This window comes from Mobula birostris, chromosome 8, assembly GCF_030028105.1.
Source record: "Mobula birostris isolate sMobBir1 chromosome 8, sMobBir1.hap1, whole genome shotgun sequence".
In the NCBI taxonomy this organism is placed as follows: Eukaryota; Metazoa; Chordata; class Chondrichthyes; order Myliobatiformes; family Myliobatidae; genus Mobula; species Mobula birostris.
In genome coordinates, this window is record NC_092377.1 from 29,810,883 (window position 1) to 29,838,814 (window position 27,932).

General features: G+C 38.2%; 1 protein-coding gene across 1 annotated transcript in view; it reads left to right on the plus strand.

Moving 5' to 3' along the window:
• The window catches only part of LOC140201205 (apoptosis-stimulating of p53 protein 2-like), a 98,747-nt gene that overhangs the window by 47,317 nt on the left and 23,498 nt on the right, over nucleotides 1–27,932 (plus strand). Inside the window, exons 6-11 of the mRNA XM_072264931.1 lie at nucleotides 3,824–3,995; nucleotides 14,283–14,464; nucleotides 15,371–15,535; nucleotides 22,211–22,412; nucleotides 24,521–24,685; nucleotides 26,288–26,439. Coding sequence (XP_072121032.1) covers nucleotides 3,824–3,995; nucleotides 14,283–14,464; nucleotides 15,371–15,535; nucleotides 22,211–22,412; nucleotides 24,521–24,685; nucleotides 26,288–26,439 — 1,038 coding nt within the window. The remainder of the gene's footprint in view (nucleotides 1–3,823; nucleotides 3,996–14,282; nucleotides 14,465–15,370; nucleotides 15,536–22,210; nucleotides 22,413–24,520; nucleotides 24,686–26,287; nucleotides 26,440–27,932) is intronic.

Sequence of the window (27,932 nt, forward strand, 5' to 3'; positions counted from 1 at the left end):
AGTTTTTCACAGTAAGTTGCTGGAATTTTGTTCCATTCCTCCAGACAGAACTGGTGTAACTGAGTGACGTTTGTAGGCCTCCTTGCTCGCACACGCTTTTTCAGTTCTGCCCACAAATTTTCTATTGGATTGAGGTCAGGGCTTTGAGATGGCCACTCCAATACTTTGACTTTGTTGTCCTTAAGCAATTTTGCCACAACTTTGGAGGTATGCTTGGGGTCATTGTCCATTTGGAAGACCCATTTGCGACCAAGCTTTAACTTCCTGGCTGATGTCTTGAGATGTTCCTTCAATATATCCACATAATCTTCCTTCCTCACGATGCCATCTATTTTGTTAAGTGCACCAGTCCCTCCTGCAGCAAAGCACCCCCCACAACATGATGCTCCCACCCCCATGCTTCACGGTTGGGATGGTGTTCTTCGGCTTGCAAGCATCACCCTTTTTCCTCCAGACATAACTATGGTCATTATGGCCAAACAGTTCAATTTTTGTTTCATCAGACCAGAGAACATTTCTCCAAAAAGTAAGATCTTTGTCCCCATGTGCACTTGCAAACTGTAGTCTGGCTTTTTTTATGGTGGTTTTGGAGCAGTGGCTTCTTCCTTGAAGAGCAGCCTTTCAGGTTGTGTTGATATAGGACTCATTTTACTGTGGATATAGGTACTTGTCCTCCAGCATCTTCACAAGGTCCTTTGCTGTTGTTCTGTGATTGATTTGCACTTTTCACGCCAAACCTGACTCAGTTACACCAGTTCTGTCTAGAGGAATGGAACAAAATTCCAGCAACTTACTGTGGGAAGCTTGTGGAAGGCTACCCAAAACATTTCACCCAAGTTAAACAATTTAAAGGCAATGCTACCAAATACTAACAAGGTGTATGTAAACTTCTGACCCACTGGGAAAGCGATGAAAGAAATGAAAGCTGAAATAAATAATTCTCTCTACTATTATTCTGACATTTCACATTCTTAAAATAAGATAGTGATCCTAACTGACCTAAGACAGGGAATGTTTTCTAGGATTAAATGTCAGGAATTGTGAAAAACTGAGTTTAAATGTATTTGGCTAAGGTGTATGTAAACTTCTGATTCAACTGTATATCTCAAAGGCTGAGCATGACTCCACTTATTACGAAAGCCTATGAGCTCTACTTTGGGTGCAAAATTGGCGACCAAGACAAAACCTGGACTCCTTACATTTGTTGCATTCCCATTTAGCCATCTTCCCTGCAAATCTTGGCACTGTTCACGACGAGCATGGTGAAAGGTTTCACCACGTCATTGCAATCATGGAGAAAGAGTATCACGGTAACTGGAATCCATCAATGCTGGCTTGTTATTGTGGGACACAAGCAATTAAGCTCAGAAATGGAGTACAAATGAAAAATCATTAACAAAATATTTTTAGCTTAGTTGAACTATTGCAAAGCATCAGCACATTATGCGATTAAACGCATTACAGTCGGCCCTCCTTATCCACAAGTTCCGCATGCGCGAATTCAACCAACCGCGAATCGAGGAAACCCGGAAATGCTCTTCCAGCACTTGTTGTTCGAGCATGTACAGACTCTTTTTCTTGTCATTATTCCCTAAACAATGCAGTATACCAACTATTTTACATGGCATTTACATTGTATGAGGTATTATAAGTAATCTAGAGATGATTTAAGGTATACGGGAGGATGTGCATAGGTTATCGTGGATCGAGATTGAAAAAAAAATGGAAGTTCTATTACGAAGTAAGTCGGAACAGGTGCATCCGGTATTATTTAGCGTCAGTTAGTCAAATGTTTGTCTTAGTATATAGTATATATTTTAGCTTTCTGTGCATATAAAACACTTAAGAAACATATATTTCAGCGCCAGGCTTGGGAGTGGAAGTTCTCGAGTTTGATCCAGTGACAGACCGCTCCTGAGCGTGCTCTCCATCCGTGCCGGGTTGATGTGGAGGATCATAAACCCAAAACCCAGTAATTAAACCACTGCGTTGCTTAGTAATAATTGTAGCTTTCATTGGGGCAGGGCCTTTCTCACTTTATCCTTTAAAATTGTTCCAGTCGTTGACCAACTGCAGCCTAACGCTTTTCCAATGACCGATGGCGTTTCACCTCTTTCCGATCGCTTTATTATTTCCACTTTATTTTCGATCGTGATTATTTTCGTGAACAGAAACACTGCGGATTCAGAGCTCCGCCGCCGGGTCCTAATGTCCACAGCACTGAGATAGGTTAAATAAGGTCTGGGGTTCTGCTGGGTCCTAAGGTCCACCTCATTTAGACAGGTTGAATAAGGGACTTGAGCATCCATGTTTTTTGGTATTTGCGAGGGGTCCCGAAACCAATCCTTCGCGGATAAGGAGCGGCCGACTATATATTCAATAAAAGTTTGTTAATTTTTTTTCTTCAAATTCCTACGTGATACAAGTAGTCTGAAAGTATATTTGTGTTCAGCTTCAAGTGGTCTATCATAACCACATAAAAACTTTGAGGAAGCAACAATTCTGGAAAAATATTATTGTCCAGTGTAACCTTCAAACATAAATTGTTCCAGCCTCTCATCTACAAAGTAGGACTCAGTTTTGAAGTTATCTTACACTAGTTAGGTAGCTGTATAAAGTCTTGGGAAGCGACTGAGGGGAACACTTGGGAGAGGAGTCCAACAAGTTTACTGGAAATAAAAATTGAGTTTTTGTTAACCTCGGAAGAATCCACACAAGTTTAGCAGTGAGAGCAGCACCTCTCCGGTTATTAGTTCCTCTTGCTTTTGTGTTATGCTTTGAATGCATTTTGTACTGGGAAATGAATGCAGCACATAACCAAGATCTATCATTATAAATTGAAGATATGTTACTATTTTATGTTTCTTTAATCATGTCAATTTTCTCCTTTCCTAAAGATACTGACTCTTGTATAATTCTATTGCTGATTGATACTATGTGGTAACAGGGTCACGTGATGGTGAAAAATACTACTTTGGCATGGTAATTGGTTTGACCTGCCCCTCTCTTGATTTTTATAGTTGGCAGACGTCACAATTCTAGTCATTTAATACCTTTCCTAATAAATATATAAAGACCCTACAAATAGGCTAGCCAGTTTAATGTGGACTAGTTAATCAACCTATGACTTGGCTTCATTGAATGACATTGTATTTAATTAATACTGGACCTAGAAGCTTTTTTCTAAAAAGGCAAAGAAGAAGTTTTTTTTAAAATCAATTGTTTCTGTTTTGTACAGCAATGAACTGTTTGTCATTTCCTGGAATAATTTGGGGGGAGAAAAGAGGGAAATTGAACACGTAAGATTGGCTGTAACATGCACAAAATGCTGGAGGAACTCAGCAGGTCAGGCATCATCTATAGACAAGAGTAAACAGTTGACATTTTGGTAAACAGTCAACATTTTCCCGAAATGTCAACTGTTTACTCTTTTCCATAGGTTGCTTCACCATTTTGAGTTGCTTTGGATTTCCAACATCTGCAGGTTTTCTCGTTTTTGTGACATAAGATTGGCTGACTGATTTAATTAGGTTTTTTTTCCCCTCCCTGATAAAGAAGCTAAGTTTTGACACATCTGATAAGAATTTTTTGAGATGTGGCAAGTAGAGTAGGTGTACGGTTATCTTGCTTAAGAAAAGAAGTACTTGGCTTAGAAATAGTGCAGCGAAGATTTATTTTATTACAAAAGGAAGAAATATAGCAATGGCTGGAAATGTGAAATTAAACTGTTAACGGAGGTTTAACTCTACATTTCATAATGTTTTCTTTTTGCATATGAGCATTATAAATCTGATATTTACGTTCTTTTCATACAAATGTTTAGGAGCAGCATCTGAGATACTTGAAGCAGCAGGACCATCGTGACCAACAGTTAGCAGAACAGGAGAAGCTGAAAAAGCTTCGCGAGATCGCAGAAAGTCAAGAGGCCAAATTGAAGAATGTACGGACACTTAAAGGACAGGTGGAACAAAAACGACTAAGCAATGGGAGACTGGGTGAGTCATATCTGTCAAAAGCACTACTGGAGGGACTTGCAATCGAGAATGTGAATTTTAAAACTGAAATGATGCTTACTCTTCAGCTGTTTGCCGATGGGCACAGAGACATGGAAGAATGGAACATGGGATAGAACAGAAGAGTTGGATATCTTTCCCAAAGAATGAATCATTTTTGACTATCTACTTTCAAATCCCTTTCATTTGATTTTCAATGTACAAATGGTGGAGCAAGGAAGGCTAATCTGAAGTGTATTAAAGTAGTTATATCAAAAAGTAAAAGGGGTTCCAAGTGAGATAAGACATTGATTCTAGTGATGTTGCGAAAATGGTTATCACGTAGCTTAATATGAGCATCATTGTTGTCAGGTGACTTGAGAGCCTCAAGGTCAGTTTAGATTCCACATGACATTGATATTGCGAAAATGCTGTTTCAGTTTCACACAGTTCACAGACAGGAGAATCTGGAGCTTTAGTTTTGGGGCCCAGGCTTCTGATATTGATCAAAACCAATGCACAAACCTCTCCAATGTTCAGGTGAAAAGATATTCCACTTCCCACTCCTGGATGGCAATTTGGAGACAATGTAGAAATATAAGAAGATGGTAGAGATGGATATGTAAATAAGTTGACTCATTTTGCAGTATGTCGTTGGGGCACAGTATGCATACGAGAAATACAAAAGATCAAGGATAGGCTCTTGGTGACACTTGAGGTAACAAAGCAGTAACTAGAAGAGAAGCCACAGCTGGGCTTCAAAAACAATTGGATAGATAATAGTGGAACTTCTCAATTTCATTTTTTTTCCCTCTAACATATTGCTTACAAAGCTACCTCTTTTGCCAAGCTTATGGTCACCTGTTCTAATATATTCTTCTGTGAATCACATTATCCTATTGAGTTCCTGCATAGTCAAGGTGCTATTTCAATGTAATTTGTTGTTGATGAGTATAATGTTGTTCAATGAATCAACATTTTCATCTGTTCAAAGTTTAATGCTCTGAATTAAATAACTTAATTAAATCTGTTGCTCATTGCAAATCTATAACACATATTCTTTTAAGCATTGCACCCACCTTCTCACTGCACTTCTAATATTCTCAAAGGCAGAATGTTACCTGTGGAACATTTCCAGGATGTGCTCCAGCACTGTTCAACCCTAGTCACTGTCTTTGTTATTTCACTGTTTTTAATAAACCTATAACTTTATGTAATCCAAGCCACCATATTCACTTGTGTCTCTCACATTTCCTTATAGTATTGAAGTCAGTGGGATTATTTGTAGTATGAAAGGGTGACAAAATTGAAAAGGAACCCTTAGGAGACAGTGATCATATTATGAAAAAGTTCATCCTGCAATTTGACAGGGAGAAGCTAAAGTCAGATGTATTAGTATTACAGTGGAGTGAAAGGAATTACAGAGGCCTTGGAGAAGAGCTGGCCAAAGTTGATTGTCAGGAGACACTAACAGGAATGCTGGTAGAACAGTAATGGCTGGAGTTTCTGGGAGCAACTTAGAAAGTGCAGGATATATACATCCCAATGAAGAAGTAGTATTCTAAAAGCAGGATGACACAATGAGGCTGACAAAGGAAGTCAAAGCCAACATAAAAGGAAAAGGAAGGGCTATTAAGAGAGCAAAAATTAGTGGCAAGTTGGCGAATTGGGAAGTTAAAACTGGCATGAGAAGGGAAATGATGAAATGTGAAGGTAAGCTAGCCAATAATAAAGGATACCAAGCATTTTTTCAGATATATAAAGAGTGAAAAAGAGGAGAGAGTAGATATTGGACTGCAGGAAAATGACACTGGAGAGGTAGTAATGGGGGATAAGGAAATGGCAGACGAACTGAATAAGTATTTTGCATCAGTCTTCACTGTGGAAGACTTCAGCAGAATTCTCGGAAGTTGAAGAGTTCAGGTGTGAATGCAGTTGCTGTTAGGGAGAAGGTACTTGAGAAACTGAAAGGTCTGAAGGTAGATTAGTCATATGAACCAGATTAACTACACCCCAGGATTATGAAAGAGGAAACTGAAGAGATTGTGGAGGCATTGGTAATTTGTGGCCAAGTTTGTGGACAATATGAAGGTGGGTGGAGGGGCAGGAAGTGTTGCAGAAGGAGGAGGGCTGCAGAGGATTTAGACAGATTAGGAGAATGGGGTTAAGAGAAGTGGCAGATAGAATATAGTGTCAGGAAGTGTATGGTCATGCACCTTGGTAGAAGGATTAAAAGCATAGACTGTTTTTATAAACTGGAGAGAAAATCCAAAAATCTATATTGCAAAGGAGCCCCTTTGCAGGATTCACGCAAGATTATTTTGCAGGTTGAGTCAGTGGTGAGAAAGGCAAGTGTAATGTTAGCATTCATGTTGAGAGGGCCAGAATATAACAGTAAGCGTGTAGTGTTGAGGCTTTATAAGGCACTGGTAAGGCCTCACTTGGAATATTGCGAGCAGTTTTGGGCCCCGTATTTAAGAAAGGGTGTACAAATATTGAAGATGGTTCAGAAGAGATTTACAAGAATGATTCCGACAATGAAAGGCTTATCATATGAGGACTGATTGATGGCTTTGGGTCTTTTTAGATTATGAAGACATGCAGTCCTCTTTTATTGTCATTTAGTAATGCATGCATTAAGAAATGATACAATATTTCCTCCGGTGTGATATCACAAAACACAGGACAGACCAAGACTGAAAAAACAGACCACATAATTATAACATATAGTTACAACAGTGCAACAATACCATAACTTGATGAAGAACAGTCCATGAGCACAGTAAAAAGTTCAAAGTCCCTCAAATGTCCCACATCTCACGCAGACAGGAGAAGGAAGAAAAACTCTCCCTGCCATGCCCGACCACAGTCCGACTGAGTCGTCTGAAAACTTCGAGTCTCCGATCAGCTCTCTGACACCAAGTACCGAACACCATTTCTATCCGAGCGATTCGACCTGAATCTCGGTCGCCAATAGCAGGCAAAGCTGGGGATTTTGAGGCCTTCCCTCTGGAAGATTCACGACAGCAGCGAACGGGCGTTTCAGAAATTTCTCCAGATGTTCCTCTGTGCTTTCACGTCTGTCTCCATCAAATCGGAATTGCCCACAGCCCCTATTTAACGGATACAAAATCATTTTTCATTTTAAATCTTTTTTATTAATTATTATTGAAAATCAACAGCAGAGAAAAATACATCAAAATAATCAAGATAACATATCCATATGTAGAGTAAAGGTTAAACTATCAACCAGGCTGAACAGTATACCAATAATAATCAAAAAACAAAGTATTAAAACTTTTTTTTAATGGAAAAAAAGGAAAGAAAGAAAAAAAGAACCCCTACTAACTAAAACAGAGAAAACCCCTGTTAATTTAAAAAGAAAGGGGGAAAAAGAAACCATTTGGAGCACAAACCCGGAGCTATGCACCATACAAGCTTCCATTTAAAAAAAGACATCAAACCGCCAACCAAATTCATATAACCAAGCATCAGAAAAGGACCATCTTAATTAACTCAAGTCAAATGATAATAACAGGCAAAAGAACCCCACCTTTTCTCAAAGTCAAATTTAGGATCAAAAGTTTGACTTCTAATTTTTTCCAAATGAAGACATAACATCACCTGAGAGAACCATTGTATCAAAGTGGGAGCAGAGACATCTTTCCATTTTAATAAAATAGTCCTTCTAGCCAATAATGTGACAAATGCAATTACATATTGGTCAGATATAGAAACACCGTGAATATGTTGAGGAATTATACCAAACAAAACTGTCAATTTATTAGGTTGTAAATTGATTCTTTAAAGCTTCAGAGATTGTAGAAAAAATAGATTTCCAAAATTGTTTCAATACAGAACATGACCAAAACATATGTGTCAATGTAGCTATCTCAGTTTTGCATCTATCACACTGACTATTTACATTAGGAAATATTTTAGACAATCTCTCCTTCGTCAAATAATAACGATGTACAATTTTAAATTGAATTAGAGAATGACTGGCACAAATTGAAGAAGAGTTGACTAGCTTCAAAATTCGCAACCAATCCTCTGTTATCAAGGTCATATTAAGCTCTCTTTCCCAATCTTGCTTAATCTTAAGTAAAGGATAATTGTCCTGTTGTAATAATAAATTATAAATTTTCCCAATAAAACCTTTCACTAAAGGGTTCATTTTTAAAATAATATCTAACAGGTCAGAATCTTGTATATATGGAAAACTACTTAAATATTCTTGTAAAAAAATGTCTGACCTGTAGATATTGCAAAAATGTGAATATGAGAGAGAGTATTTAGTTACTAATTTCTCAAGGGACATCAGTCGACCTTCTTGAAACAAGTCCATAAAGGAAAAAGTTCCTTTATCCTCCAAAGAGAAAAGGTAGGATCATTAAATTAAGGTTTAAATAAACAGTTTCGATAAATTAAACTAAGAAGGTTAAATTTTTTAAGATTAAAAAACTTATGAAACTGATACCAAATTTGTAATGATTGATTAATTATAGGATTTATATTTAAAATAGAAATTTTGGCTAATTGTACAGGTAAAGGAGCTCCTAATAACGAAGTTAAATGAAATTGTTTCACAGTTTTCAATTCCAAATCAACCCAAGATGGTCGTTGCTTTTTATCGGTCCAATATAACCAAGAACATGCATAACGTATATTAACCGCCCAATAGTACATTCTTAAATTAGGCAAAGTAAGGCCTCCATCCTTTTTTAATTTTTGTAAATGACATTTTCCAATTCTTGGTCTTTTATTATTCCAAACATAAGATGAAATAATAGAGTCAACTTGATCAAAAAACTTCTTAGTTAGAAAAATAGGAATGTTTTGAAATACATATAAAAATTTTGGTAAAATCATCATTTTAACTGCGTGAATTCGACCTACTAACGAAAGTGTAAGTGGATTCCATCTAGAAAAAAATTGCTTCATAAAATCCACTAAGGGAACTAAATTAGTTCTATAGAGGTCTCCATAATTTTTAGTAATGGTAATACCTAAATATTTAAAAGAATCCATAACTTTTAGAGGAATGTTATCATATATAGAAGTGGAATCATTTAAAGGAAATAATTCACTTTTATGCAGGTTTAATTTATATCTTGAAAACAATCCAAATTCATTTAATAATTTCAATAAGCTCGGAATAGATTGTTCGGGATTCGAAATATAAACCAAAAGATCATCCGCATAAAGGGAGATCTTATGAATAGTCCCATTTATAGAAATTCCTTGAATATTTTTAGCTTCACGAAGTGCAATAGCCAGGGGTTCCAACATCAAATTAAATAACAGAGGGCTTAACAGACATCCTTGTCTCGTACCCCGAGAAAGTTGGAAAAAGGGGGATCTATAATTATTAGTGATAACAGTGGCAATAGAGCTTTTATGTATCAATTTGATCCATTTATTAAAATTAGTACCAAAACCAAATTTCTCTAAAACCTTAAATAGATATTTCCATTCAACTCTATCAAATGCCTTTTCAGCATCTAGAGAAACAACACATCGGGGAGTCTTAGAGAGGGATGAGTATATAATAATTAACAATCTCCGAGTAGTAGAAAAAGAATAACGGCCTTTTATAAAACCCGTTTGATCCTGAGAAATAGTTTTAGCTAGTATATTCTCCATCCGATTAGCCACTATTTTTGAAAGAATTTAATAATGAAATAGGTCTATATGAAGCACAATCAATAGGATCTTTATCTTTCTTAAGGATTAAAGAAATAGAAGCTTCATAAAATGTGGAAGGTAACTCTCCTAACAGAAAAGAATCTTTAAGCATTTCCAGCATATAAGGAGTAAGCAAATGTTCAAATTTTTTATAAAATCCTACAGTAAAACCATCCAATCCAGGAGCTTTACCAGATTGCATTGAGAGAATAGCTTTCTGAATTTCTCTTTCGGTAAGAGGAGCATCAAGAATTTGCTGATCTTCAACAGATATTCTAGGAAAGTCAGTCTTTTGTGAAAAGGCATACATATTAGAAATCTCTTACTAACTCTTCCTTCAGTTAGTCCTGACGAAGGGTCTCGGCCTAAAACGTCGACTGTACCTCTTCCTAGAGATGCTGCCTGGCCTGCTGTGTTCACCAGCAACTTTGATGTGTGTTACATATTAGAAGGGTCAGCTGGAAACTGAGATTTATAGAGTTCACTGTAATAGTCTTGAAAAATTTTATTAATATCTTCATGATTACAAGCTAAACTACCGTCTCTCTTACGAATTTTTAAAATTTGTCCTTTAGTTCTAACTGCTTTAAGTTGAGATGCTAATAGCTTGTTACTTTTATCTCCAAACGTATAAAATTGACTTTTTAATTTAAGCAAATTTCTTTCAATAGGATAAGTTAATAGTAAATTATATTGTGATTGAAGTTTGACCCTTTGTTTAAATAAATCAACATTAGGAGAAACTGCATAAGTATTATCTAGATCTTTAATTAGTTTGGAAATTCTATCTAATTCTATTTTTGTCTGTTTCTTGAGTTTAGCCAAATAAGATATTATCTGACCTCACAAATATGCTTTGAGTGTATCCCATATAATCAATTTTGAAACATCTCCCATATTATTAAAAAGAAAGAAATCTTTTATCTGAATCTCTAAAAAAATTTAACAAAGTCCGAACTTTGTAATAAATTTTCTGGAAAGCACCAAGGCAAGTTTACATTACTAACATCATTTAACTCAAAATTTAAACTTAAAGGCGCATGATTCGAGACTGCAATAGCATCATATTCACATTTCTGGACTTTGGACAAAAATCGGAAATCAGCTATAAAATAATCAATTCTCAAATATTTATTAGGAACATGTGAATAAAAAGAATAATCTCTGTCATTAGGATGTAAATTTCTCCAGATTTCTATGAAACCATAATCAGTTAAAAAGGAATTAATGAGTGTTGCTGAACAACTCCGAGGCTGCTGATTGGTTGAACTTTTGTTAATCAAAGGGTTGAAGCAACAGTTGTAGTCACCTCCCATCAGCAGCATATATTCATTTAAGCCTGGTAATAAACCAAATACATTTTTAAAAAAAGAAGGATCATCTACATTAGGTCCGTATAGATTAACCAGGACAATTTTTCTATTACAAATAGTTACTTTAATAATTAAAAATCTACCATTATTATCTGAAACAATGTCTTCTTGAATAAATAAAATATTAGATTTAATAAAAATAGATACTCCCCTTTGTTTTATTTTGACAAGTAGCATGATATTGAAGGCCCTTCCATGTTTTAAAAAATCTTTTTTGATCGCCCGATCTGATATGCGTTTCTTGAGCAAAAATTATATCGGGCTGGAATCGATTAATAACTTTAAGTGTCTTCCTTCGCTTAATAGGGTGATCCAACCAGCTACATTCCAACTAATAATGTTTATCTGATAAGTACCGTTGAATATTATTCTGAACACGACAATACACGCATACCATCGCGGGCTAATCAAAGATGGCGGTGATGAATATAACCAAATAGAAAACGCACATGCTCCGGAACTCCATAATGGGGAAAAAATACAAAAAGTGTGTGAGAAAAAAAAATCCCACAATAAACCCCAAAATACAAAAATACCCCCAAACATCCCACCAACCCCAAGGAAGAAAATCTGGCGAAAGAAAGAAAAAGCCGGACGCATCCCCAAGAAAAGAGACATAAGAACGGAGTTCCGCGTGCCGCTCAGTTTAAATAATGATTAAAAGTTTTTTCTCCATATTCCCCCCCTCCCCTTACAAAGAAAATACGTAATCTTAAGATAAAAAAGCCCAGCAAAGAAAAAAATGTTTATACTTAATCAATAAAAATAAGCTAAGAGAATGCAACGACAGTCTCCAAGGATGTCAAAACAATACTATTAACCCAAACAGTTTAATCTGTAAAGAGAGAAAAGCAGCGCCATTATTCTTTAACTTACTACCTTATTTAACAAAAGAATGAAAGCTAATTATCTATTACTAAACACTCCATAAAATAAAAAAAATCTATATAAGCTGCAAGCAGCCTATCGCTTAATTAATAAAGAAAAAGAAAAATAGAAACAGATAATCAAACCAGTTCACAATCTATCCGCTGTATTAATTCAGTCCGTGTACTAAACAGTCTTCAAAAAAAAAAGCCATTCTTTAATCAAACCAAGAAGACCACCTCTTCTTTAAGTAATCCATTGAACAAAAGATATCTTCAGCATGCCGAAGTCTTCAAAACCTGTTTTCTTTCGGAGAATTATTCAGAGACTCTAATATCTTTCATACATCAGACGATTCCACAATAGAATTGACAAAATCCAATGCCGCTTGGGGATCCAAGAAGACATGAGGGGTAGAATCTTTAGGAAAAAGCTTTAGTCTCGCTGGATATCTCAAGGATGGAAACAGTTTTTTCGTAAGCAATTTTCATGACCGGTATGAATTTGATCCGTTGTTGCATAACTTCTTGTGGATAAGCTTCATAAAAATGGATCTCAGAACCGTTAAATTTAAAAACTTTGTTTTCTTGCACATTTTATGATTTGGTCTTTAACTTTAAAGCGAAGAAAGTTGACTAAAATTGGTCGAGTTTTACCTGACGCAGTGAAAATTCTGTGAGCTCTTTCAATATCGGGAGGCTGAGATGGAATATCCGGGAACAGAGATTGAAACAGATTGGCAAAATAATGCAATAAATCCCCAGTTTCTGAGCCTTCTGGAAGACCTAAAATACGAATGTTGTTTCGCTGAGACTTTGCCTCTAAATTGACAATTTTGCGTTGAGCCTGTTCCAATCGGGTTGAAATATCTGCAATCTGACGTTTCGATTCTTTAAACTCAGTATTCAAGGAAAGAATATTTTCCTCAATAGTCTGTAAACTCTGTTGGAACGACTTCAACTCAGAAGTGTTATTATCCATTTTGTTACTGAGATCCATCAACATACGTTCCAAACGCTCAGCCCAGACAGGCATATCTTCTGATTTTTCTTTCGGAGTTTTTCCCTTTCCATTGCTTGGTTCAAAAGACTGTTTTCCACTTCTTAAAGGATACGACATAATAACCACTATTTCCCTCCAAGATCCAGAAAATAAAAGTTGAATAATTCAAGGTTTTGACTGGGGAAAAGGAGGAGTTAAAGGCAGGCACAGAATTTATGTGTTACTCCATTGAGCTGCAGGCGGAACTCCACGATATCATTTTTCACCGGAGGGCTGCGCACACACAGTGCACTGCACTCTCTCCTCCCGCCGATTTTCACTGGAATTTAAAAGAATGGGGCTGCAGATCTCAATGAAACCCTACTGAATGTTGAAAAGCCTAGATAGAGGGGAGATAGTGGAGCAAATGTTTCCTCTGGTTGTGGGAGTCTAGGACCAGAGAACACGGCCTCAAAATAGAGGACGTCCATTTACAACGGAGATGAGGAGGAACATCGTTAGCCAGAGGGTGGTGAATCTGTGGAATTCATTATCACAGGTAGCAGTGCAGCCAAGTCATTGGGTGTATTTAAGGCGGAGGTTGACAGGTTCTTGATTAATCAGGACATGAAATGTTATGGAGAGAAGGCAGGAGAATGGGGCTGAGAAGGAAATGGATCAGCCATGATGAAATGGTGGAGGAGACTTAAAGGGCCGAATAGCCTAATTCTGCTCCTACGTCTTAAAGTCTTATAGCTTAATATAGAAGAAAACCATATGGTGTATCAAGTCTGTGTCAACTCTTGTAATCCATCAATCTAATAGGGATGGTTCTTCATGGATTCTAAATGGTTGAACCGTATCTTCTTTGGAGGAGAATGAGAGGTGATCTTATTTAGACAGGAATCTCACTCATCTCTAATTATACATTTAACCTCCCAGCCAAGCTCTTCCTTCCCAATGCCTCTTCAGTCCTTGCTCTGATCCTCTCCTATCCTTCCTACCTTTTCTCCCTGTCTCACCACATTTATCACTATTCTCAGCTTTTCCTCCCTCTTTGCTCTTTCTCTGTCTCTCCCACACTGAACATTCTGATTTGCATTGGTAGCTATGCCTCTTATTTCTTCTTCTCCATCACCCAAAATAACTGGTTGAATTCACTTTATTAACATACTTCATTATGATGTCATCAAGGTGGGCACTGTTTATTTTGATTGTTTTGATAGTGAAGCCAATTGGCTTTCAGTATTCAAATTAGATATATTTGCAAGCTTTATTCAGTTTAATTTGCATTTTGGGAGAAATTTGGTGCAAGTTCTTTCATTTTGCCCTGAAAAATGATGATTTTGCGTGCTAAATGCCTGAATTTTTATTGTTTCAGTTGAGGAGATTGAACAGATGAACAGTCTCTTCCAACAAAAGCAGAGAGAATTGGTAATTGCTATTGCAAAGGTGGAAGAGCTAACCAGGCAACTGGATATGTTGAAAAGCGGAAAGATTGATGGTTATCATGACAACCAGTCTGCTGTGGCTGAGCTTGATAGGCTCTATAAAGAACTACAGGTAATGTATTGTGAAGGATCATACCCATAGGTGGCATTATCTTAACATACAGTGTGATGACTGTGTACAATAAGGATGATTGAACAATAGGTATCAGCTTCAGGGACTGATCCTGTAATTAACATTGCCTGATGCCAGAGACATATTAGATCAGTTTTCTATTTGACTATTAACCCATCTCTCTGGAGATTTTCCTTTGTCAGTAAATTTTTTTCCTATCTTTAGTTGTTTTGATCTTATCTGATTTACCGGATCTGATTCATTTTAATTTTTCCAAGACCAGTCTCTGGATTGTTAACTGATAGTACTTAAAGTCTATTTATTAATTCCTTTCCTTTATTGCTCTGTTGCTACCCAAATGACTGGAGATTTGTGGCCATTAGTCAGAAAGCTGGCATCTCACTTGCCACAGCTAGTTTTGAAGTTGGAATTCAGCACTGGAAAAGCCCAACAGCTTTAAGCTTTAAGTTGATGAATGAGCAAAATTGTTTCTCCCCCCCACCCCCCCCCCGCCTCACTGAGAAACTATAAGGTAGCTGGCAAAAGACCACTGTCTTCCTATTCATCCCTCCCCTCACCTCTTCTATTTCTTCTAATCTTTTGTTATTATTGCCCATTCATCTTTAGCCTTGACGACCTCAATATTGCTTTTGGTCTGGACTTTTCAAATGTACAGCCTCAAAGAATCATCTGGTTTATCCCTATATTGAACAGTTAGAAATTCCAGAGAAGGGCAGAAAGACTGAAATTCCATCATTTACGCTAACTGTAGCAACAAATTTATTCTAGTTTACTTTTGTAGACAGCGGAAAAATTAATTGGAATTCTACGTGATAATTTTCCAACTTCATAATACTGTAGAATATTTACTAAAGAAAAGAATTGTTTTTTTGTTTTGTGAACTAGTTGAGGAATAAATTGAACCAGGAGCAGAATGCGAAGCTTCAGCATCAAAGAGAGACCCTAAACAAGCGTAACTCTGAAGTTGCATCAATGGACAGACGTATTGGGGATCTGCGTGAGCGTCTGTGGAAAAAGAAGGCCGCTTTACAACAAAAAGAGAATGTTCCAGTAAGTTTGGACTACCTAAAAAAAAAATTTGCGTTTTTCAGTTGAATATGGTTAAATACAAATTGCTTTGTAGATTTTGCTGCTTTTTCTTTAGGTAATCTTGATATACTCTGAATTCTGCTTTGAATTTTGCTTCAGAGCCCTCTAGCCACTCTTTGTTTTCCCTTTACCCCCTTGCTCGGCAAACATTGATTTTCTTTTTAAATTTTTAATGTGCATTGATTAGTTAATTGTCATATACATTTGGATGCAATGAAATTCCTTGTTCTCCTGAAGCTCATGGAATAAACATAATAAATTATAATAAAAATAAAATAATAAATATGACAATAAGTACAAAAAACAGTAGAATAGAACAAGCATTGCAGTGCAGTCTGAAACATTGAAACAAACATCCTAAAGTGACAATACCAGAATATCAGAGAAAAGTGGAACTAAGAGTATGACAATATGATTGCACCATCAGGGAAAGAGTGTGAAAGAGGTGATTGGTTCAGGAATCTGGTAGCAATAGGGAAGAAGCTGTTCTTAAAGCTGGATTACAAGTCCTTCAAGCCTCTGTATCTTCACTCAGAAGGTAGAGCAGAAACGAATCTACTGGGTGTTTTGCATGCAAAGAAAGCTATTTGCATATTACAAATTAATATTATAATATAGAAGTTTTATGCTGTATCAAACATCAAATTCAGAAATTATGGCTTTAGGTTATGGTCAGACACTTATTCAAAAATTTGAAAGCAAGTTTTTATTGTAATGATGTTAATAGCTATTAAGGGCTTAATACCTTATTAGCATCAGCTGAAAATGACCGAGTCTAAAATCAGTCCATTAAGAAGTCCAACATTGATGGGAAAGAGTGTTAGGCAGCATCTTTGCAGATATAACAGTGCTATGTTTCACTTTCCACTCAGCATTTTTGACCACGAAGTACTATATTTGTGAGAAAGAAAGTGCAAATAATCCAGGTTCCTGTGCTGTACTAACTTCTTCATCGTCTGGAGTAGCACAAGCAAGTTGGAATTGCATACATCTTCAAGTTACTAAACATTAGCTTAGACTATGAGGACACTCAGTCCTCGTTTATTGTCATTTAGAAATGCATGCATTAAAAAAATGATACAACGTTCCTCCAGAAAGATATTACAGAAACACAGGACAAACCAAGACTAAAACTGACAAAACCACATAATTATAACATATAATCACAACAGTGCAAAGCAATACCGTAATTTGATAAAGAGCAGACCATGGGCACGGTAAAAAAAAAAGTCTCAAGTCCTGATAGCCCCATCATCTCACGCAGACACTAGAAGGGAGAAACTCTCCCTGCCATGAACCTCCAAGCGCCGCAAACTTGCCAATGCATTGGAAGCTCCTGACCGCAGCCGACTCTGAGTCCGTCCGAAAACTTCGAGCCTCCAACCAGCCCTCTGATACCGAGCACTGAGCACCATCCTCAGCCGAGCACTTCGACCCCGCCCCAGCCGCCGAGCAACAAGCAAAGCTGAGGACTCGGGGCCCTCCCCTCCGGAGATTCTGGATCACACAGCAGCAGCGACAGCGAAGCAGGCATTTCAGAAGTTTCACCAGATGTTCCTCTGTGCTCTCACGTCTGTCTCCATCAAATCAGGATTGTGCACGGCATCCTATTTGACAGATAACAGATATCGACCGGAGTGGCTACTGCAAGCTGCGTTGCGCCGCCATCTTCTCCTCCCACCTCCCGCACATAGTGCATTTAATGCACATAGTTCATTGTCATTAATTCTCTTTGTATTTACTATAAATATATAGTGTGACTGAACAAAGTTGGGGTTTGTTAATGAAATGGAAATCATGCCTCACAAATTTACTAGAATTTTTTGAAGGTGTAGCTTGTAAAGTGAGAGAACCAGTGGTTGTGGTGTATCTGGACTTTCAGAAGGTTATTGAAAAGGTCCCATTAATCAGAATTGGATTGATTATCACTGAGTTATATGATGTGAAGTGTGTTGTTTTGTGGCAGCAACACAGTGCAAAGGCGTAAAATTACTATACAATACAAAATAAATACAAGGATGTTGCCTGGATTGGAGAGTGTGCCTTATGAGAATAGGTTGAGTGAACTGGCCTTTTCTCCTTGGAGTGATGGAGGATGAGAGGTGACCTGAGTGTATAAGATGTTGAGAGGCATTGATTGTGTGGATAGCCAGAGGCTTTTCTTCAGGGCTGAAATGGCTAACACGAGGGGGCATAGTTTTAAGTTGCTTGGAAGTAGGTACAGAGGAGATGTCAGGGTAAGTTTTTCACACAGTGGTGGGTGGATGGAATGAACTGCCAGCGACAGTGGAAGAGGTGGATATAATAGAGTCTTTTAAGAGACTCTTATTAGGTAGATATGTGGAGCTTAGAAAAATAGAGGCTTATGCAACAGGGCATTTCTAGGCAGTTTCTAGAGTAGGTTAACACAAAATAATCTGCAGATGCTGTGATCAAAGCAACACTTTCAGTACGCTGGATGAACTCAGCAGGTCGGCAGCATCAGTTAGAAAAGATGAGTTGACGTTTCGGGCCAGAACCCTTCATCAGGACTGAAGAATGAAAGATGGGGAAGGATTTGAAGAATGCTTGTAGCTTCAGTTGAAAGACCACTAATTTGAAAGAGGAAGGGGTGAGGGAGGGGAAGCATTGACGTCATAGCTCTGAAAACAATGGGTAGTAGAAAAAGGAGGCGGAACCATGAGGGAGCTGGGGGAGGGGGTAGAGTGAAATAGGGATAGAGGAAGGGAGGGGGAGGGAATTACCGGAAGTTGGAGCATTCTGTGTTCATACCAAGGGGCTGGAGACTACCTAGACAGTATATGAGGTGTTGCTCCTCCAACCTGAGTTTAGTCTCATCATGGCAGTAGAGGAGGCCATGTATGGACATATCTGAATGGGAATGGGAAGCAGAGTTGAAGTGGGTGGCTACCGGTGGCTACTTCTAGAGTAGGTTACATGGTCGGCACAACATTGTGGGCCGAAGGGCCTGTAATATGCTGTAGATTTTTATGTTCTAAATACGTAGTGCAAAAAGTAAGGAATGATGAGGTACTATTCACGATTGTTCAGAAATCTGACAGCTGAGGGGAAGAAGCTATTCCTAAATCATTGAGTGTGGATCTTGAGGCACCTGTACCTCCTCCCTCATGGCAGTAACAAGAAGAGGGCATGTCCCAGATAGTGAAGGTTCTCAGTAATTATTCCTGCCTTCTTGAAGATGTCCTTGATGGTCAGTGCCTATGATGGAGCTGGCTGAGTCTACAACTCTCTGCAGCAATGCTGTGCACTGGAATCTCCATACCAGGTGGTTACGCAACCAGTCAGAATGCTCTTCACCATACATCCATAGACACTTTAAAAAGTCTTTGCTGGTGTACTGAATCTTTGTGATTGCATCAATGTGTTGGGCCTAGGATAGATCCTCTGAGATGTTGACTCCCAAGAGCATGAGGCTTGGTGCATATTCTCCCAACTTCCCCTTCCTGAAGTCCACAATGAATTCCTTGGTCTGGATGATGTTGAGTGTGTGGTTTTTGAGACACTACTCAATTGCATTTACTTCCAGATTGAAATACATGAACTTGAGGATACTATGCTGTATAACAACAGGAATTCTGCAGATGCTGGAAATTCAAGCAACACACATCAAAGTTGCTGGTGAATGCAGCAGGCCAGGCAGCATCTCTAGGAAGCGGTACAGTCAACGTTTCAGTCCTGATGTGTGTTGCTATGCTGTATAAAATTACTCTACATTACAAAATAACTGGTTGACAATTGGTTGATAAAGAAAAAAATGGGTCTTTTTCTAGGTGGCAGGCAGTGACTTTTTGGGTACTTGTGTCCCAACATTTCAGGGAACTAAATGTAATGTTATCAAGTGGCCGATGACACAGAGTTGGGAGGAATATGAGATGTGTGGAGGATTTGGAGAAGCTTCAATGTGACTTGCACATTAAGGAAGAATGCAAATACATGACAGATGCAGATTAACATGATTATGTGTGAGGTTGTGAACTTCACTCTAAAATCAAAGAGACCGACTATTGCAACACACACAAAAGGCTGGAGGAACTCAGCAGGCCAGGCAGTATCTATGGAAAAGAGTAAACAGTTGATATTTTGGGCCGAGACCCTTCATCAGTTCTGGAAGGTTTAAACTTCAAGGTAGGCATTCCTGGACAAGACTCCGCAGTATAGTTGTAGAATCACAAACACGAGAAAATCACACACAGATGACATTTTGGGCTGAGAGCCCTTAGCAGTCCTGATGAAGGGTCTCGGCCTGAAATGTCAACTGTTTACTCCTTTCCATAGATGCTGCTTGGCCTGCTGAGTTCCTCCAGCATTTTGTGTGTGTTGCTTTGATTTCCAGCATCTGCAGACTTTCTCGTGTTTGTAAGACTGATTATTAATTGATGTACATAGACTGAGAAAAGGGAAGGACACCCAGGAGAACACCACCAGTTACAAAAAGTGATTAAGGAACCCAAATGGTCCATGGACATTGTTGCAAGAGGATTTGTACACAGATACAAGGATATGTTGTTGTATCTGTGCAGACCATGATGAGTCTTCATCTGGATTTTTGTGTGGTTTTTAGTCTCCTTATCTGAGTAAGGAAATTCTTGCCATCAAGGGAGTATTAGCAACTGTTTCCTGTGATGGTTGGATTGAACTATAAGGAGAGGATGGGTCAAAGAGGCCTTTATTCACTTGATTGAGTCTAAAAGAATGAGAAGTGCTCTCACAAAGATTTAGGAATTTCTAACAGGATGATGACATGACACGGTTAGAAAGGTTGAACTTGAAAGCAGAGTGTAGCTTAATGGCAGAATTCTTGGCAATGTGGAAGAACAGAGGGATATTTGGGTCCACGTCCACAGATCCTTCAAAGTTGCCATGCAAGTTGATGGGGTGTTTAAGAATGAGTATGGTGTGTTGGCCTTCATTAGTTGGGAGTTGTGTTCAAGAGCCGCGAGGTAATGTGCAGCTCTGTAAAACCCTGGTTTTTCGGGGAGCATATCTTGCGAGAATAAGTTGAGTGAACTTGGCCTTTTCTCCTTGGAGCGACAAAGGATGAGAGGTGACCTGATAGAGGTATATAAGATGATGAGAGGCATTGGTTGTGTGGATAGTCAGAGGCTTTTTTCCAGGGCTGAAATGTCTAACACAAGAGGGCAGTTTTATGGTGCTTGGAAGTAGGTACAGAGGGGATGTCACGGGTAAGTTTTTTATTCAGGGAGTAGTGAGTGTGCGAAATGGGCTTCCGGTGATGGTGCTGGAAGAGTCTTTTAAGAGGCTCCTGGATAGCTACATGGAGCTTAGAAAAGTAGACCCTAGGTAATTTCTAAAGTAAGTACATGTTCGGCACAGCATTGTAGGCCGAAGGGCCTGTATTGTGCTGTTGGTTTTCTATGTTTCTAAAACCGTGGTTAGAGCACACTCATTGTGTTCAGTTCTGTCATCAAAAGGCATGAGTCAAGTGCATGATGGAATATCTTCAACATCCCTGGATGAGTGTTACTTCAATAACATGGAAGAAACTTCCTAATATCCAAACAAAGTAACCTAGTTGATTGACATCCCATTAGCCAACTTCAGCGTTCTCTCCATTACTGATGCACGGTGTCTTTGATGTTACTCACCATTGCTACCCCAACAGTCCTTTCCTAACGCGAGAATTCCACTACTAAGATGGCAAGTGTTTCAGGTACATGAGAAATGCCACTGTCTGCATATCCCCTTCAAAGATGTGTCTATCCTGACTTGGGAATTAATGCTATTCTTTCATCATAATTAAGTTTAAATTCTGGAACCTTGTATACAACTGCATTGTGGCAGTAGCTTTGCCAAAAAGACTCCAGGGAAAGTGGTTTTGGCAATAAATGCTGTTTTTGCCAGTAATGCACAAACCCTAAAAGCTAAATGGGTGAAACAAAAACAATTACACTCAGTGACCACATCATTAGGTACCACACATCAAAGTTGCTGGTGAACGCAGCAGGCCAGGTGGCATCTCTAGGAAGAGCTACAGTCGACGTTTCGGGCCAAGACCCTTCGTCAGGACTAACGAAGGTTAACAAGGGATTTTTGCCCACAGAGCTGATGCTCACTAGATTTTTTTTGGTTTTTCACACCATTCTCTGTAAACTCTACAGGCTGTTGTACGTGAAAATCCCAAGAGATCAGTTTCAGAGATACTCAAACCACCCCATGTGGCACCAGCAAAGTGATCAAAGTCACTTGGATCACGTTTCTTCCCCATTCTGATGTTTGGTCTGAACAGCAACTGAATGTCTTGACCATACTTTTATGCACTGAGTTGCTGCCACATGGTTGGGTAATTAGATACTTGCATTAACGCACAGGTGCACCTAAGAAAGTGGCCACTGAATGCATGTCTCTACCAGAATACAAATCTGTCTATTTGTAAATCTTGTTTATATATTTACATTATTTGAAACTGTTTAGAATTTTAAATTCAATTAAACATAATATGACTGACTTTGTTACATTTATGGGAGATTTTGTTTTATTGGTTGACAAAATACACAATGCAAAAGAATATTTTAGTGAGGCTGGAAACGATGATAAACTAATTGCTGTAATTGATTAAGAAATAAATGTACTGTTTGACTATGTTTCTGTGTGTAGGTTTCATCTGACAAGCATATTCCACAACAAGTGGTGTCTTCTGCACCCAGCCGTGTAGCTGCAGTTGGACCCTATATCCAGTCATCCACCTTGCCCCGTGCCCCACAAAAACTTGATCTCCTTGTAAAGCCAGCCTTTCCTAATGGATCATCTACTCTATCCAGTGTGCAGACACATGCTGTTTCAGTGAAAGCACCTGTTGGTAAGCAACTTGATCTTTTTCTCTCTCCCTCCCTCTGCTGGTTGAACGATAGTTAACTAGCAGAAATTAAGAGATACATTATTAAAAACAAAGCTCAATGTTTTGACAGGAATATGTGACTGTCACCTTGGCTTTCTACTTTGTTGACTTGTTAGCATTAGGGTCTTGGATCCATGGTGAGGTGGAATTTTTCACAGTGCAAGTAGCTGCATTCTTTCCTTCTTGACAAAGCTTTCCCTTCTAAATCTTCATTTCTATCATGTTGCCCTTTCTTTATGCATCATTCTCATCCTCTTTCCAGTTTCCTTTATGATATAGTACTAGAATTTGTGTGATTGACAGAGTTATATTTTTGCTAAATTATAACATCCCTCCCTTTATTACTTAAGAAAAGTGATTTGCAATGTCTAGTTAGAAATATATCAAGTGCATAGTGCAGATGGAGAAAAATTGTCAGGAAATAAGACAAGTTTTCTTCAGAGATGCTGAAAAGTATTAATATTTCAAATTGATACTCCTTGAATTTCTGGCCATAATACTGTAAGGAAATGGTAAATAGGACTTTTATCTGTTTCTGATACAGTTAATGTGATTTTATCTCTTTGAGAGTTGGGTAGGTTTTAAGCTATAATAAACCAGGACATTTTAAGTATAATATTTGACAGTGCATTAGATTAGTCAATTGATGAATTGACATAACTCCAGACTGCTTGCTAATTATTTTATTTCCTGCACTTTGCTTTTTCTTTGGATCGCTGTATGAATATGAATGTCATCTAAAAATTTGCCAATCTGTGTTTCAAGAGCATAGACTTGCAAATATACTTTGTTGGCTCATGCTCTTCATTTGGATTTTTATACCGTTGTAAAGTTATGATGCTGGGGAAGAACTCACAAGTTTACTTTTGAGTTTCATTTTCAGTGTTTGCTGAAATAAAGTGTTATGGACCTCAACTTATAAGTTTGAATAAACGTGATATTTTTGTGGCCATAAATGTGAACATTGTGTTGTTAACATAAATGTGAAAGATATAAAACATAAATCTGTATTCAGGTTAATATTTTAATGTTTCTTCTATATTCCAAGTTCTAGATTAATCACTAAAATAACAATTCTTGATCTGGATAGGTACAAGTTCCCATTGATACCAAACATGAATTTATTACTAACTTTTAAGATGCTCTTTTCCCTCTATTTTATTGAAATATCCAGAGATCTATTTAGTGCAATGGTGAGAATATGTCGAACTTGTTTATGGAGACCTGAAATGTAAGAACGTGCACAGTCTAATCAGCAACATTTTTACTGATTTTAAATATTCTTTGTTATAAATAACTTACAGGGAAGTTACAAAATTTAATATCAATTTAATGTCAGCATTGCCGTACTAAGATCTTGCTGATGGTCGTTTAAACAAAGTGCTGTAGCTATCCAATAGGCATTAATTTTTCAGTCACAATACTGGGTAATTGTTTGGAATGGTATGGGGGAAGGGTGGTTTGAATATGAATATAGAAAGATTATTGTGTGTTTGAATGTTCTAAAGGTCATTAATTCCCTTCATTCTTTCTTGAACCAGCAGTACAGTGATACAAAATTAAAGTAAGGTTTGGTTTATTTTGAAGTTTGCACTGTAATATCCTCAATCTGGAGCTCAAAACACTTTGTCAGTTACTTGTTTTTGTGCAAGTTGCTATCTTTGGCCAAATGCTGGTAAGATGATCATACTTTTAAATGTATATAAATACAATTTTTTTTCGCTAATTTTGTTTTCCCAGGTTTCACAAATCAGATTTCTTCTTGCAGCTAACGCAGTAGTTACCTTACTCAAAGACATCTGTAAATTAAAAATCTATTGGTAATTACTGTGTATTTAATTATTTTAGATATTCACAAAGAAGCTTTTATGAACTGCTAAAGTGTGCAGTTACTGGTTGTGTTGGGTACAGTGGTTGTGAATTGCAAATTAACAAGGCCTGGGACAGCCAACAGAAGGTATTATTGTCCCTTTGCAAGGATACAACCACCCAAAATTCCATGAGTCGCGGTAACATTGACAACTTCTGTTCTCAAACCACTTATAGCAGTTACTTTTACTTGTTCTCAGCTGGCATTGTGACTCAGGCACATTTGCAGACACCACCTCAGTCTGGTCCCGAAAGGAATGAACCAAGTTTTGGCGTTCCTGTTCGTCAGCCTTCAGCAACTGCTTCCTTGAATGTTAGTACTTCAAACCTGATCAGAGGTGCAGCAGTATCCAGTGCAGATCAAGGTAATATCTGTTTCTTCTTTTTACTTCCTGATTTGCAGATGACCAAGTGCACTCTACTCTTTGTGCAATTAGGTGGCTTTACAGTTTTTCTAGAATCATTAATCTGTTCACTTTTGCTCCATAGCAAGGCTGAAAAATGTTAGACTGTGAGGCAAATAGCTTTAAGGGTATAAGGTGTTGAAATTATATTTTTCTTCCCTTGATTTATTCAGTTCCATGGATCTGGCTGTTGCAGACAAGGGCAGCATTTATTGGCCGGTCCCAGTTGTCATTGAGAAGGTAAAGCTTAGCTGACCCCTTAAAACACTGCAGTCCTTCTGGCGAATTGTGCTGTTCTGTTGGGTTCCAGAACTTTGACCCTGGAAAGTGCTTTTTGTGTATGGTGCAAACTGTGACCTTGTTGTACTGCATATAGAAGGAATTAGTTTAGTGTGGAAGAGGGGGTACAATTCAAGTGGGCCCCTTTATCCTGGAAGATGTCAGACCAATTGAGTGGTATTGGAATTGCAACTATTTAGCAAGGTGGAGAGTATTCAGTCAGTTGTAGTAGTCAAAGGAAGCTGGATGAACGGGGAGAAGAACTGAGTTGCTTCTACATAGACTCATTATGAACTCAATTGGCTGATGGTCACTTGTGTGATATTTGGATTTGAGTGAGTGAATGAGGGCTCTGTCAGTCAGGGTCGACCATGGATGTTGCATCTTAGCTTAATAGATATACAAGCCTGGGCAGGACAATATGGAAAGCAAGCTGTTGCCCGTGTAGCAAACTGCTTCTCTCCATGCATCTGATGAACCCAAAGGAAAGGCAGAGACTGATACAATTTGGTACTAGCAGTGTCGACAGAGTTGCCAGTCACTGTTGTACTCAACATTAGACTGCTTTGGGGACTCCAACTCTGGATATTTACTTCGGGGTTTACTCCTCAATCCTCCCCCATGAGTAGGTATAGCCGCAAGACAGCAGAGACTTAAGATCAGAGTTTTCCTTCTTCGAGATGAGCTGCCAACCATGGCTGACGAGTCCCATCTGCCCGAAGCGCCTGGTTTTAAGGTACCTTTGCCAGTGAGAGGCCAGTGCCAGTGACCTCTCCTGTCAGTAGTAACAATTCCGTCAGGCTCGGTAGCTAAACAACACACGAAGGCCAGGAGCTGGACTTGGTTGTCCGAGGCTATTTGAGGCACACGCCATTAGGACCATGTAATAGGTAGTGGGAGCTTGTCCCCGTTACCTCCCTCGGCTATAACAACCTTAAGGAATCCATTCGATTTATAATATAAATAAACTACTTAATTTCGTGTATAGTGATGAAACTTAAGAGCTATCATAAAAGCTAAACTTAAGCAGTGAACCTTTAGTCAAATTCATTCAAGCCTATTCCCTTGTGTTAAGATTGCTTTGCCAAACGATTGCAATCCAGAGCTCCGTGGAACTTATCAATTCCTTTCATGGTACTGAAGAGCTAAGGTATGTTTAAAACATGTAAATCTTCCAGGTTTTAAGCCAGGTAGCCATTGCACCAACTGGCATTTATTTTTTGTTTGACACTGAAACCTGCTGAGATAAACGAGTGAACATAAATCTTTAAATTCATTTGACAGTTGGTGATGGTGATGTTGTGATGAGAGACAAGAATGATAAGAGAGTGCGTTGTTTCTCTATGTTTGAATCCATGGATCCATCAGCAGTAATTCCATCTTCTGGAACACTAAGGAAAAACCAGAGCAGTGAGGACCTTCTGCAGGAAATACAGGTATGGAAACAAAAAAATATTGTGTTTTACAGTATCACATGGCAAAATATGCTTTATGGCATTGATATCCTTCCTTCCAAATTATTGTAACAATAAAGTTGCATCCTAAATCAATAGATTCTAAAATCTTCACTAGTTACAAAACTCTTATAAAAATAAAAGATTTCCAGGTAAATGCAAATAAATTCATTCCCTCAGGCTTGTGAAGTTTGAAATACCATTTTTAATCATATATATGCTGCAAAAAATCACTGTTCATTCCCATCTTACATGGCATCATCCTCGGACATAATACTCATTTTAGCAATACAAAGGAGAATTGAATGAACGTTCTTCCACTCACTTGACTGATGTAATGCATTTTGTTACAGACGTCGACAGTTTGAATACCATTTCTTTTATAATTGTTGTGCTTTTTTCACTTAAAACTTGACAAAGGCTCACTATGTTACAGCCCATCTCCATGTTCTGAAATATCCCTTTGGCTGTGTAAATTCATAATTTTTGATGGGTTGAGAAGTAAAGAAATTTTGCTCTGAGTTTCTTGTGAAGGATAAAATAATGATTTTGTTTTGGTGGAATTGTTTGAATTTGATATTTTTTTTCCTGTCATGGAAGCCATTTCGAGCGTTGAGTTCATGCTGGCTCTTGGAATATTTCCATCAATCCACAGATTAATTTCCCCATGACCTGTTCGCTCTGTCTTGTGCCCATCAACTTGGCTCAGTTTTCCAATCACCTACCTACAGACTCAGTTTGCGCCAGTTCAATTAACTGTCTTTGGGATGGGGGAGGAAACCTACGTAGTCACAGGGACAGCATACAACCTCCTCACAGACATGTCCTGGGTTCACAGGCTGAAGTTGGGTCTAATTAATATATTATATGGTGAAATGTTGGAACGATACTTATGGAATCAATTTCTTCATGCAATTGTAAATAAAATTTGTAGTTAATATTTTGGCAAAGTTATTGTCCGATATTAAATGGTAAAAAATACTTTGGCGATAAGTAGTTCCCTTAATTACAACTATTGGGGGGTGGGGTTGGGGTTGGCGTTATGCACAGAATGAAGGGACTCCCAGGCAGCTGACAGATCTGCTGGTAGCATTAGAATGTTGAGAGTCAGAGGAGCAAAATGTGCAGTGAAGAAAAATGGTACCAGTGGAAGTGTCAGAAATGAGACAAGTGAGAAATTTAGTGGCACAACCAAAGTTTTGATCTTGGGGGAAAAAAAAAATGGGACTGTGACATGGTTTCAAAGGTACATTTAATGTCAGAGAAATGTATACAATATACATCCTGAAATGCTTTTTCTTCGCAACCATCCATAACAACAGAGGAGTGCCCCCAAAGAATTAATGGCAGTTAAATGTTAGAACGCCAAAGTCCCTCCCACGCGTAAGCAGCAGCAAAGCAAACATCCCTCACCCCCACCAGCAAAAACAGCATGGGCGCCCACCACCGAGCACTCAGTTGTGCAGCAAAGCAAC